This window comes from Plutella xylostella, chromosome 24, assembly GCF_932276165.1.
Source record: "Plutella xylostella chromosome 24, ilPluXylo3.1, whole genome shotgun sequence".
In the NCBI taxonomy this organism is placed as follows: domain Eukaryota; kingdom Metazoa; phylum Arthropoda; class Insecta; order Lepidoptera; family Plutellidae; genus Plutella; species Plutella xylostella.
In genome coordinates, this window is record NC_064004.1 from 5,076,695 (window position 1) to 5,089,363 (window position 12,669).

Genomic DNA, 12,669 nt, shown 5'->3' on the forward strand with positions numbered 1-12,669 from the left:
TAAGATTTACTTACTAGTGTAGCTTGCTGGATTTGCTACTTATTTTATACCGTATGAAAGTAATGTTTTTTTAGTATACTTACTTATCATATTTTAAATATCTCTTACTATATTTATGTAACACTTTTGTTACTTGGCTTTACTTTATTTTAAAGATATCACTCGCTGTTTGGCCGAAAAGTATTCTTAAATTTGTAGTTTTTGTTTGTGTAACTAGACCGTAGTTATTGACATAAAGTGTATTTTTGGCAAACCAAGAACAAAACGATTTGTGATATCCTAAACATATTTATGATACAGAAATAAAGTTAAACTACTTTAAATTTTTCGTTGTTTAGTTGATAACCCCTGTAAATTGTTCGTAGGACCATGCATTGCATGTATAAAGAGTAAACGTGAAACTGTATGGCACGGGAGCCACGCCACCTAGCGATAAGAAGCTGCACTAGCTCGGCGCCATACAATTTTATACAATTATGTTTCGCCTCCTCAGTTACGTAAAAATATACTTACTAAATAAGATACTAAATAAAATTAAAGCCCTTTACTCACCCCAAACGTCCGCACCGCATAGATAATTTTTATAGCTCCATCGCAGAACTTTCTTATTTATTTCCGCACATTAGGTTATGGTGATGGTTATGGACAAATAATATTGTCTGTACAGTCTGTACTTATGAATTTTGCGTCGCGTCGCACTATTAATTAATTAATTTCTCCGACAACTTTATAAAAAATAGCAACATTTTCCGATGCCGCCAAAAACCGATCTTCTTTTGTTTCTTTTCTTCGCTTTCTTTTCTGGCTCGGCAACATGGCAAAGGTTCGTGGCTCAAACAGCCTGAGCATAGATGAAACTTACTTTTATAAGTGTGGATGGATGATGGCCGCATATAAGTTTCGCTACTCACCCATAGATGTCGTTAGAGTCGGAGTCCAAAAAAGTCGCCAAACGAATTATCCGTATTGAAAAAAATCAGTAAACACACCATCAGTAGGTTTAATAGTAAATTTTATTTTATTTATTTATAAATGTAAATTGTTAACTAGTCTATGTCGAACTCGATGATGTCGGCGAGGTCGAGGTCTCCGTCGCTGTCGCTGCTGTGCGACTCTGCTGCCTGCAGGAGATAAGTGATCTCAGTTTTAATATCATTGTTCAATATTATGATTGAAGATAATTTAGCCTTGTAAATGGAAGTGAAAGTTTGCTTAATATAATATAGATATTAATGTTTTCATTTTATACAAAGTGGTGCCCTCTAGCTAAAATAACATTATTTTTTTGACGTTTCGGTGGACATTATGATCAAGGGGGTTTTTATCGCGAATTTGTAAAAGTCATAGAACAAAACACGCACACTTATGCAATTACCACCAATTTACCAACAATTTTGGTTTGGATTGGACGCAGAATTGAAATTATTGTATACTGAAGATACATACCCGCCGGCGAGTGCGCGGGCGGCGCGCGGCGCGGGGCGCATCGTCTTCCCGCGAAGAATCTCCTGAAGAGCCTCCGTCGTCCAGGCCCATCGCGTTACGCACCAGGTTTAGGGGGACTGTGGGAGGGGAATGTGTATTTTATTTACAATATCTAAATGACAGGGAATTTGCTGTCGAACTTAGGTATCAGACCACTTAGCATGAATTTTCATAGAGAAGGTGAAGTAAAATAAAAACGCAAACATACAGCCTGTAGGACAAAATGCTGACAAAATGCCATTTTGTCATTGCCTTGCTATTGCCAAAATATCCACACCAGAAATGAACCCATATTTGGCGGTTTGTCATCTTTATTAGATATCAATTAAATAAATAAATATAAATGTTTTTATTGGCACTAAAAGGTTTACATTTTTGTATCTTAATCTATTTCATAACTGAGTTAATAAAGGTACAATGACTTAATTATAAAACTCAGTAGTTTTACATTTCAAGAAATTATAATATAACTAGTAAAATATTCTATAGGTACACAACTACACAGTAAGATACTAAATACTACTAGCACCTAAACTAGGCAGAGCCTGTGTCTTAGGCACTAGTTCCTTCCATTGACTTAAATAAATTTGCAAAGTTGATAACATAAATTTTATAAATTAATAACATTTATAATGAGGGTAGCTTGCGAGTTTAATCTGTTACTAAAGTGATGTGTGGTTAGACCACGTAAACTGTAAACCTCGAAAAATTTGGAAGATAGATAAATATTAAAATAATAATTTAAGAAAGATAAATTATGTGTGAGTAGGTATTTATTTTTTGTATTTTTAGGTATTTAGGTATTTATATTGTATGTTTACTTAAAAAGTAGGTATTATGTTATGTTATTGCATAGATATAAACAAGTTTTCCGTTTCGTTATAATTTAATGATTTTAACCATGTCGTTAATACATTTTTACATTCGTGATAGTTTAGGTGATAAATATTGATAGTTTCATTTACTTTGTTATAAAGCTTAGGGCCAACGCAACATTGAAATTTTTTAACGAAAGCGGTTTTGAAAAATTTTGTTGGACAGACCCTATTCCTATGGCGCACACTAGATAGTTCTGAGTTGTAGGCCAATTTTTGATGTTGAGACAGTATGGTACTCTGTATAAATAATTGTCGTACGGTTAGAATGTCGGATTCAGTGTATATCTGGAATGTTGAATATCTAAATGGTTTAAATTTGATTACCTTTAGTAGTGCTCTTTGGGCTCTTTCTAGTGTAAGAAGATGGGTTTTACACGCCCCGCCCCATGATCTTATACAGTACGTCAAAATTGATTGTGCAAGAGCCAAATATACATTTTTTAACAACGCGTAGTCGGCGACGTGCCTTAATTTCTTAAATATGTATATTAGCCGCCTTGTCCGTTCTGTTAAAAGATTAATGTGCGGAGCCCATGTTAGTCTTTCGTCCAGCAGTACACCCAGATATTTTATCGTAGTGGATCGTTCAAGAGAGCAACTACTACAATTGATACGATTTCTAATATCACAAGTATGAAGTTGAATACTAATGTTATTGCCTGCGGGTAGTGATCGTTTAGTATTGTAGAATAGCATAAACTTGGTTTTTGATTTATTTAATGTTAGAAGATTATTTTGTAACCAATTTGCTGTTTTTTGAAGCCCTGTTTCTGCATTTGTTTTAGCATCCTCCCAATTTTTGCCGTAAAAAATTAGAGCAGTGTCGTCAGCAAAAGTAAATAACCTACCATTGCTTATTTCTAACTCACATAGATTATTAATATAAATTAAAAACAGTGTAGGTCCGAGGACGCTACCTTGCGGCACGCCATATTCACAGCATGATATGTCATCACTGACTTGATTATTGATCTTTACTCTCTGTTTTCTATTACACAAATAATTTTCAAAAATCTTAAGGACTTTGCCTCTTATACCAATTTTTTCCATCTTGTTGAGCAGTATTGGGACAGAAACTGTGTCAAATGCCTTCGCTAGATCTAAAAATACGCCAATACATTTGTATTTATTTTCAATGTTATTTGCTACGTATTCGGTCAACTCACCTACAGCATGATCGGTGGACCTTCCCGTCCTAAAGCCAAATTGATTATTTGATAAAATATTTTCTTTTTCTAGATAGGATTATAAATAAGGTTATTTATTTCTGTTATATATTCGTACTCACAATCATTGTCATTATCAGATCCGGAGTCAGAATTGTCGTCGTTCTCTGATCCAGCGGCCAAATCGTCCTCTTCATCCTCCTCCTGGAATTAAACAATATCATCAGAAATAAAGCAATTTGGAAAAGACATGGCTAAGGACATGGCATTTAATTAAAATCTGCAACAGCAGTGGGTTAGCCATATTTGTCGAACAACTCATCGCTAAACGAGTTCTGAAATGGAAACAGGTCACATACAACAGACAGAGCGTAGGACGCCCACCTGCCGTCCATCAGATTCCTGCATTCTACGTCGCACTGGTTCAGCTGTATCTGACAACACTCCCCCGCGTGTCTGCTGTGTTGCTAGAGCGGTGGTAGCTCACTTTGGTAAGCGCCCGCTTCTCACGCAAGAGATGCGGGTTCGAATCCCGGCGCTGACATGTACCAATGAGTTCTTTTAACTTAAGTACAATGTATACCATCGCTCTTACGGTGAAGGAAAACGTCGTGAGGAAACCTGCATATTATTATCTAGATTTAGCACATCTAGATATGTGAAACCACCAGCCCGCAGTGGACCAGCGTGGTGGGAAATGGTCCAAACTTAGGAAGGCAGTTTAAACTTTTTCCTTTGAGATATGCACAAAGGTTCCACTCGAGAGAGCTGGTGCAGGTACTTACGTTACACCCCCAAAGAGAATATAACGTGTCACTGACAACAATGCACTCACCGCGTCGTCGTCCTGGTCGCGCGCGCGCCCCACGTCGTACAGCTTCACGCACGACTCCTGCATCTGGTCCACGTCGCCCTGGTTCTCTACCAGCGCTATCTGAGTGCCCCAGCGGGACACGGCTAGAGAGTAGATGTTGCGCTTCACGTCTATTGTGGCTGTGGAGTAAGATATGTTATTTGTACAAAGGGGTTTTAAAAGAGTTCCCTGGCCGAGGCAGAAATTTGCTTCAAGACAGATATCTGTCCTCGGATCTTGGGTGTTCAATATTTTTGTTGTGGTTATGTAATATAATACATATGTGTTTTTATTAGCTCTCTCTCTTTCATGCTTTATATATCCTATATGGTGGTGGGGTTAGCCTTCATTGTCTTCTCTCTCCACTACGTCTTGTCTCCAACGTCGTCGTCTTCGGAGACTTAGCAGTATTGTAGATGTTTTTGCACTACGTCTACAGGGTGTTGAAAAAAGGGTTTACTAAGCCGAAAGCGGGTGACTCAGGGGGTCACCCTGAACAATTTTTATTCCACGAGTTTTGGAAATTCGCGAAGTATTAGTATACTTACCCTTTTTGCAACATCTTTATACATCTGGTTAGGTCTATATTTTTTTATTACCTATACTGCTATAATCGTACGCGTCGAGCGTCTTGAAGCTGGTGTCGAACTGGTCGCGCTCCTCCGAGTCCTGGTCGAGACACAGCGCGTACAGGATCGACGACTGCGGGTTGAAGATCACCTGCCGACAAGAGAACAAGATGCATCAACTAGTAAACTGTTAAGTGCTTATAATACTTGGCAAACGCCTCTGCTAGGGATCGTCACAGACCAGAAAAATATGTGTAAATGGGTTTGTGGTGTCACTACAAAAGATAGAATAATAAATTAAGTAAATAGGGGAAAGAATGAAAGTAGTCCCAATAGTTGAGAAAAAGGAGAGCCATAGACTTTCTTTAGGAAAACTACATAACAAAGAATATTTTGATAAAAATGAGACATAAAAGCGTAATAGAGGCGATGAAGATATGGCTAGGAAGAAGTGTCGTTATTTTAAAAGGTGTGTGTTTATGTAAGTTATTTCAGTTTTTTTTTATTTATAGAAATGTTTATTTACTTACCTCAGACTTATCTAATGTTGGAACTGTTCGTAGCAGGTGGAATGTTCTTAGATCCCACACTTCTGTATTTGATATTAACTGAAATTAACAACAAAATAACGTTAGGTGAGGGAAAAATGATCATAAATTATAATACATTTTAGTACATTTGAATTATGACAAAAGTTTAATAAATAATTGATGGTTGAGATATAATAACGTATTCATAGCATAATGTAGTAAATAAGTTTTATGTCGCTGACTGGCCAGGGTGCGCTGAATAAGGAACAGTTTGGTAAGGATACAATAGGATTTCTGAACTTACTTCTAGTCCGTTTGGATGGAAAACCCCGCTATGCGTCTGGTTCAGTTTGTCAAACTTGTGTATCTCCTTGCCGGAATTCACGTCCCATAGCACACCATCTGAAATAAATAATACTGTTAGATATGGCTTTTAGCGATAACACCGCCTATTGTAAATAATTCTGGACTGCAGCCACCGCCAAACTTATGTATGGTATTAGGAAAAGTCATTCATTCTAACATCTTCATTATTAAGACAAAAGACAGCAAAAAATATCGATATTTAAATAAACTGAATCACAGAAAACGCATGTAAATATAGGCGTTCCTCAAGGATCAATTCTAGGACCACTTTTCTTTCTCATTTACATTAAAACAGGCGTTCTTCGGGGATAAATTCTACGTCCACCCTTGTTTCTCATTACATTCTGTACTTACTTACATTACTATTACTAACTCTGGTTGTCTTTTACCTGAGAGCACGAGCTCGTCGGAGGGGCTGAAGGTGGCGCGGTTCTTGCCGTACTGGTTGCTGATGGTCGGCGTCAGCGCCAGCAGCTCGCGCCCCGTGCGCTTGTCCAACACTGTTCATACTACTTACCTAGATAGCGCTTGTAGAAATAGGCGTTCCTCAGGGATTGATTCTAGGACCACTTTTGTTTCCCATTTATACTAGATAGAGCTTGTGATTTTTGTTTCCCATTTATAATAGAAAGCGCTTGTGATAATAGGCGTCCCTCAGGGCTCGATTCTAGGTTCGTTTTGTTTCCCATTTATACTAGAAAGCGCTTGTTAAAATAGGCTTTCCTCAGGGTTCAATTCTAGAACCGTTTTTGTTTCCCATTTATACTAGAAAGCGCTTCTAATAGTAGGCTTTCCTCAGGGATCAATTACATTCAAGGACCACTCCTATTTCTCATTTCCATTACTAACTCGGGTCGTCTGTTACCTGAGAGCACGAGCTCGTCGGAGGGGCTGAAGGTGGCGCGGTTCTTGCCGTACTGGTTGCTGATGGTCGGCGTCAGCGCCAGCAGCTCGCGCCCCGTGCGCGTGTCGAACACTGACAAACATACAGCAAACATATTAACAGTTGTATATTATAAGTTATTGCGTTAGAAGATAGTTTTAGCAGCGCCAAAAATTGCTGTTTTTAAGACTGCTGCAGAAATATTAATTACTAATCAGGAGGATTCTAGGTTCTAAAAAATTAATTAGCGTGACAGATCGTCCTGGTACTTGATCAAATGTATGATAAAAAAATACAAAAGCCCTACACGTAAAGTCTATTTTATTCTATGATGGGGCGAAGTTTCTGTAGGCGGAACCATTGTAAATATCCCCTAATTTTAGCTCAGCCATCCTGGCTCACGAGCAAACTGGAGCAGCAAGCCTAGGTCTGGCAATAACTGACATCTGACAAAAATAAATAATGTGAAAAAACCCCCACCTGTGGCGGTCTCCCCCTTGGTGCCGATGATGCGGTCGTCCGACATCTTGGAGAACTCCACGTACTCCTCGTTGTCTAGTTGGAACCTGCGAATAAATTGTATGCTTATTGAAGTTTAGGGAATATTTTGCCACTTATGCTGCATTTACAGTTTAGACAAACTCTGAAACTGTGTACCGCAAAGTAGAAACCAAAGGTAATGACGACCGAAGTGGTTAGTGAGACGACCGAATGGCGTAGTGGTTAGTGACCTGACTACTGAGCCGATGGTCCCGGGTTCGATTCCCGGCTGGGGCAGATATTTGTTTAAACACAGATATTTGTTCTCGGGTCTTGGATGTGCCCGTAAAATGGCAATAGGCCCGCCCCCTATTACATTGGGACTAACATAACACTCTGGCGAAAAGTGGGTGCAGCAATGCACCTCTGCCTACCCCGCAAGGGAGTACATTAGTACAAGGCGTGAGTGCGTGTTTTTTTAATGTGCGACTTTAACTTTCTGATTTACAAAGCCTAAATAAGTTTCAGGGTCAGGTAAGTTACCTGTCGCATAAATTAAATAGCGTCAATGACCAAATAAAACATCGGTCAAATACCGAAGACATAGTCATCGGACAGTGACAAGTAGTAGTAGCCGTAGTAACTGGACGAAGGCCGACTGTTGTGTCTCTCCTTGGCTGCCATTCAGTGGATGATTACGAGCTGATGATGATGACGATGTTTAGTATGTGTACTCACTGCTGCTCAAACTCCTTCATGCTCCACAGCGCGGACAGCGGCCGCCAGGTGGTGGTGGCGGAGGCTAGCAGGAGCGAGCCGTCTCGACTCGGCTGGGGAATACATAAGCATATGATTAAAAAAAGAATTATCAAAATCGGTCCATAAATGGCGGAGTAATCGGTGGACATAGCACATTAAAAAAAACATACACAAGAATTGAAAACTTCGCCTTTATAGAAGTCGGTTAAAAAGTAAGATTCAACACTCAAATTTTCTGTGGTTGGTACTGATTTTATTTTATTTTATTTTATTTTTGTAGGAAAACTTAACTATATAACAATAATACATTAATTAAGACTAAGTATAAAATATGATGTTGAATTATATTTGAGTAGACAAAAAATAATCGAATTTCGGGGCGGCGAAGATAAATGGCGGCGTAAATACGGCAGAACGAGAAGCAGACTACTAATACTTATCGAACAGCGGCCATATTTACATTATTTCTTTATTTGCGCGTTATAATAACTTCTAAAAGTTTTTTTTATATATATTTTTTATTTTATAATTGTATTTCTCGTCGTTTGAAGCGGTGTTTGGTATTTGATACAAAACAAATAATTATTTTTATCTCAATCTTCATCCAATCTACACACCTGCATATGATATATATAGGACTCGTGCACTTGATACGAGCTCTCCTCGGCGCCCGTGAACAGGTTGAAGAGGCGGATGTCCCCGTTGGATGTGGCGGCAAGGAGTTGCTGCTGGGTCGGCTGCGGGGGAGAAGGTTGAGTGGTTAACGTGGGACGCCTTTTAGCGCGGTGGTGGGTTGGTGTGTATGTCTGCATGATATGAAGGGAAAGGAAGAAACTCCTACATGTAAAAATTTGATGATTGATGATGATGGATATTTCAACTTTCATTATGATACCAACTCAGAAATCACGGAATAAAACTGCAGTGCCATACATTTACTATGAAAAAGCTGTTTTATGCTCGAAATCCACAATGAAAAATCTCTACCGTATATATTTTCATTTCCCCTTAATGCAATAGTTACTCACGTGAAAGCACGTATGCGTAAAGTACGCGTCATCATGCGCGCGCAGCGTCCTGGCGGACGCGAAGTGCGCGTGCGCGTGCGTGGCGTGCGCGCGGGTGCCGCCGGGCGCGCCCAGCTCGCGCCGCGTGACCTTATAGCTACCTACATGGCGGGGTCCTTCCGACTAGTGTCTAACTACTGATTGCATCGATCGCTGTGCTTAGATACATTGAAATTGCTCAGTCCCTAATAGTAATAAGAGCGTCACTGACAAAACGTCAAGCTGTATTTATCGTTGCTATTTTAATGCTACCTATAGATACTTACATGAAAGCTTTTGCCTTTTCTCAATACGCCTTATTCTACTACGTATCCTACCTACCTAGATTCCAAAAGTACTTACATGAAAGCACGTATGAGTAAAATACGCGTCATCGTGCGCGCGCAGCGTCCTGGCGGGCGCGAAGTGCGCGTGCGCGTGCGTGGCGTGCGCGCGGGTGCCGCCGGGCGCGCCCAGCTCGCGCCGCGCGACCTCATAGCTACCTACATGACGGGGTCCGTCCTACTAGTGTCTAACCACTGATTACATGAGTGTGCTTACATATGTATATTGAAATTGCTCAGTAAAAATAAGAGCGTCACTGACAAAACCCCATGCTGTATTTTTCGTTGCTATGTATTTTAATGCTACCTATAGATACTAACGTAAAAGCTTTTACCTTTGCTCAATGCGCCTTATCCTACTACGTATCCTACCTACCTAGATTCCAAAAGTACTCACATGAAAACACGTATGCGTGAAGTAAGCATCATCATGCGCGCGCAGCGTCCTAGCGGGCGCGAAGTGCGCGTGCGCATGTGTCGCGTGCGCGCGGGTGCCGCCGGGCGCGCCCAGCTCGCGCCGCGTGACTCGCGCGCACAGGTTGGGCGGCTCGCGCGTGGAGAGGGACCAGGCGGAGCCGCGCGGGTCCGGGCATTTGTGCGGTCTGGGGACGGGTGGTGACAAATAGTGACTTAGAATCAATGACAAGGGTAGACGGGAAAAAAACATATCCCACGGTTTCTAAACGCTAATACAAGGCACGGACATAAAGTCTGTGGAATGATGATAAAATGATATTTAAATAAAACAATAATGCCCGTTTTCACCAAGACATCCTAAATTTTAGGAAACTTTAAACTCATTTTAAGGATCTCCTAAGCGTAGAATGGTTTTCACCACTGACGAACTGTCACTTAAATCCGTTAGGGACTTCCTAAATTTAGGAGGTGGAATTTCGGCCTCTTAAAGTTAAGTGACAGTTTTTTTGTTTGCTAATATACTTCTAGCTACTCAAAATTAGATATATATTGATGCCATTGAGGCTATAGAATTAATCACAGATCGTGTATTCGACCACGTAATTACGTGAGAGATGTCGAGAGACAGCATTTTACCCAAAAAAATATGGAGTAACAACTTGGATACTTGAACCTTTTTCGAAGGTTCATATTAACTAAAGAAAGTACCTTTTCCTGCTTACTAGGTACTTAAATATTGAGTTCCAGGATTAATAATAGGTACTATTGTGAATTGGGTGAAAATATTTATTTGATCTAAATTAAAACATATTATTTTATTACACTCATCAACACTTTGTTCCACCAATTAATCAGTTGCTAATGATATTGCGCTCTGCCACTTCTTCTTCAAGTTCTGTCTCCTAGCGGAACAGAGCAAAGCGAAGGTGGATTTCTTCAAAATAGTCAAGTTTCAAGAAAATAATTGTCCGCGTTTTCTATTTTCCGCCATTGCTTCCTGCACTTTATTAAATTATACTTCTTCTCTTTTGGAAGGATAAAATACAATTTTCGGTTTCTTATTTACAAACAAAACGTAATAAATAAGGCGATGTCAACAAATATTATACTTTTAAAAGCATAGACAATTGACAAACAGCCAATGTTGACATCAAAATGAATGAATGAAATTGAATCGGTAAAAAACATCACTAGTATTTAGGTGACGGATTGCTAGGGAGCTCTTAGCTTGGTGAAAATGAATTTACGTAGGGAGTGGATTTAAGAAGTCTCTTAGCTTAAGAAACTTTTAGTACGGTGACTGTTTAGGATGTCTTGGTGAAAACGGGCATAAGAGTGCCTTTTCCACTCAAGAAGTGCTTGTCGCAAAGATGGGAAAGAAATTCGTTTTCATGACAGAGCTTAGGGTCCAATGCAGGCGTCTATAAGAGTCTAAAGCAATAACCATGGCCCCTAATTCACTTCAAAAACTTGGCTTCGTTTGTCCGTATTGGTGCCGAAACTTCCACAACCTCGCGAACGTATAACAACACTCACTGGAACTGGTGGAACTGCGGGCAGGTGACCATGGGGTTCTTGCAGAGCGCGTGCTGGTTGTACAGGTACTCGGCGACACACACACACACACACACACACACACACACTCACTGGAACAGGTGGAACTGCGGGCAGGTGACCATGGGGTTCTTGCAGAGCGCGTGCTGGTTGTACAGGTACTCGGTGACGATGGCGTGCAGGGTGACCCGGCGCGGCGGCGTGGTTGATGGCGGCTTGCGGCGCGGCTCGGCGGGCGCCGGGGAAGAGATGGCCGGTGATGAGGTTTGCACTTTTCTGTGGGATAGAGAGTGAAACTTAATAGGATTTAGGCCCATTTTCAGCATTGAAGAATAAGGCTATTACGAGAATAAGGTGGAGGATGATGTTTTTAACTCTCGACTCGACTAAATAGACGACTTATTCTCGCAATAGCCTTTGAAAACGGATCTCAATTGTTATTTCAGCTATAGAATGACGCAAATTATCCTAAAGTAGGGGACTCGTACTAGGTACGCTTATTCGGTACGGCGACATTTATAGCTATTATTTACATGCGGCACTTTTCTGCGGATTCGTGTGAAAATCAATCGGATCATAGGATTCATAGGTTATACGACTTTTAGTATAGAATGTCGGGGGTTTTTAACGTAGGTTAAGGTTAGTGAAGCAAAGTCTTTATTTACCAACTCACCTTAGTTTAATGACAGTGGGCGGCGCGCTCTCGTCCACACTCATGTTGTGGCTCGCGTTCAAGTCGAGTGAGTCACGCAGCGAGCCGCAGCTGCTGGTGCGAGAGACGGATACCCGCGTCTGTGGAGAGACCGATTGGCGGCGTGTGAAGATATATTATGTAGCGGTTGAATGTGCTTTTTGACTTGGTTATTTAACAAAATCGTCGCTAATTCGCTATACTGCAAAAAAATATTGTAAAGTAAGTAATATATTTGGGTCCATAAGACTAAACAGTACGATACTACTTCAGTTAGTCAAATATAAACAACAGGGATGTGACAATAATAGTGACTCGTGTTCAGGTCGAGTGAGTCACTGGTTCGAGAGACGGATACCAGTCTCAAGATAAATTGAGTAATGAGGTTAAATTATAGGTAATATCAAGGTTCGACAATCAATCAAAGACAAGAAGCGCAGGGGGCAGCCCCGCCTCCCGCTGCAGCGTCGCCGCCGCCGCGGACAGTCCGCGCGCGGACGTATGTAGGTATACATAAGCTACTGCCGTAAACGTCTTGGTGACACAGCTCATATAAAGCCCTGATTTCGTTTCCCAGCCGGGGAATATATTAGTATCTACATAAATATGTGTACAGGGTGTTGCAAAAAGGGTATGCTAAGCCGAAAT

At 40.6% G+C, this 12,669-nt stretch overlaps 1 protein-coding gene across 1 annotated transcript in view; it reads right to left on the minus strand.

Annotated features, from left to right (window-relative positions):
- Positions 1-995: 995 nt before the first annotated feature.
- The window catches only part of LOC105391949 (protein mahjong), a 34,073-nt gene continuing 22,399 nt past the window's right edge, over positions 996-12,669 (minus strand). The window contains exons 22-35 of the mRNA XM_048629878.1: positions 12,004-12,122; positions 11,424-11,606; positions 9,757-9,961; positions 8,587-8,706; positions 7,949-8,040; positions 7,211-7,296; positions 6,713-6,823; positions 5,786-5,883; positions 5,482-5,559; positions 4,982-5,102; positions 4,365-4,522; positions 3,652-3,733; positions 1,447-1,562; positions 996-1,121 (exon numbers count right to left, since the gene is read on the minus strand). Coding sequence (XP_048485835.1) covers positions 1,047-1,121; positions 1,447-1,562; positions 3,652-3,733; positions 4,365-4,522; positions 4,982-5,102; positions 5,482-5,559; positions 5,786-5,883; positions 6,713-6,823; positions 7,211-7,296; positions 7,949-8,040; positions 8,587-8,706; positions 9,757-9,961; positions 11,424-11,606; positions 12,004-12,122 — 1,644 coding nt within the window. The 3' untranslated portion in view covers positions 996-1,046. The remainder of the gene's footprint in view (positions 1,122-1,446; positions 1,563-3,651; positions 3,734-4,364; positions 4,523-4,981; positions 5,103-5,481; positions 5,560-5,785; positions 5,884-6,712; positions 6,824-7,210; positions 7,297-7,948; positions 8,041-8,586; positions 8,707-9,756; positions 9,962-11,423; positions 11,607-12,003; positions 12,123-12,669) is intronic.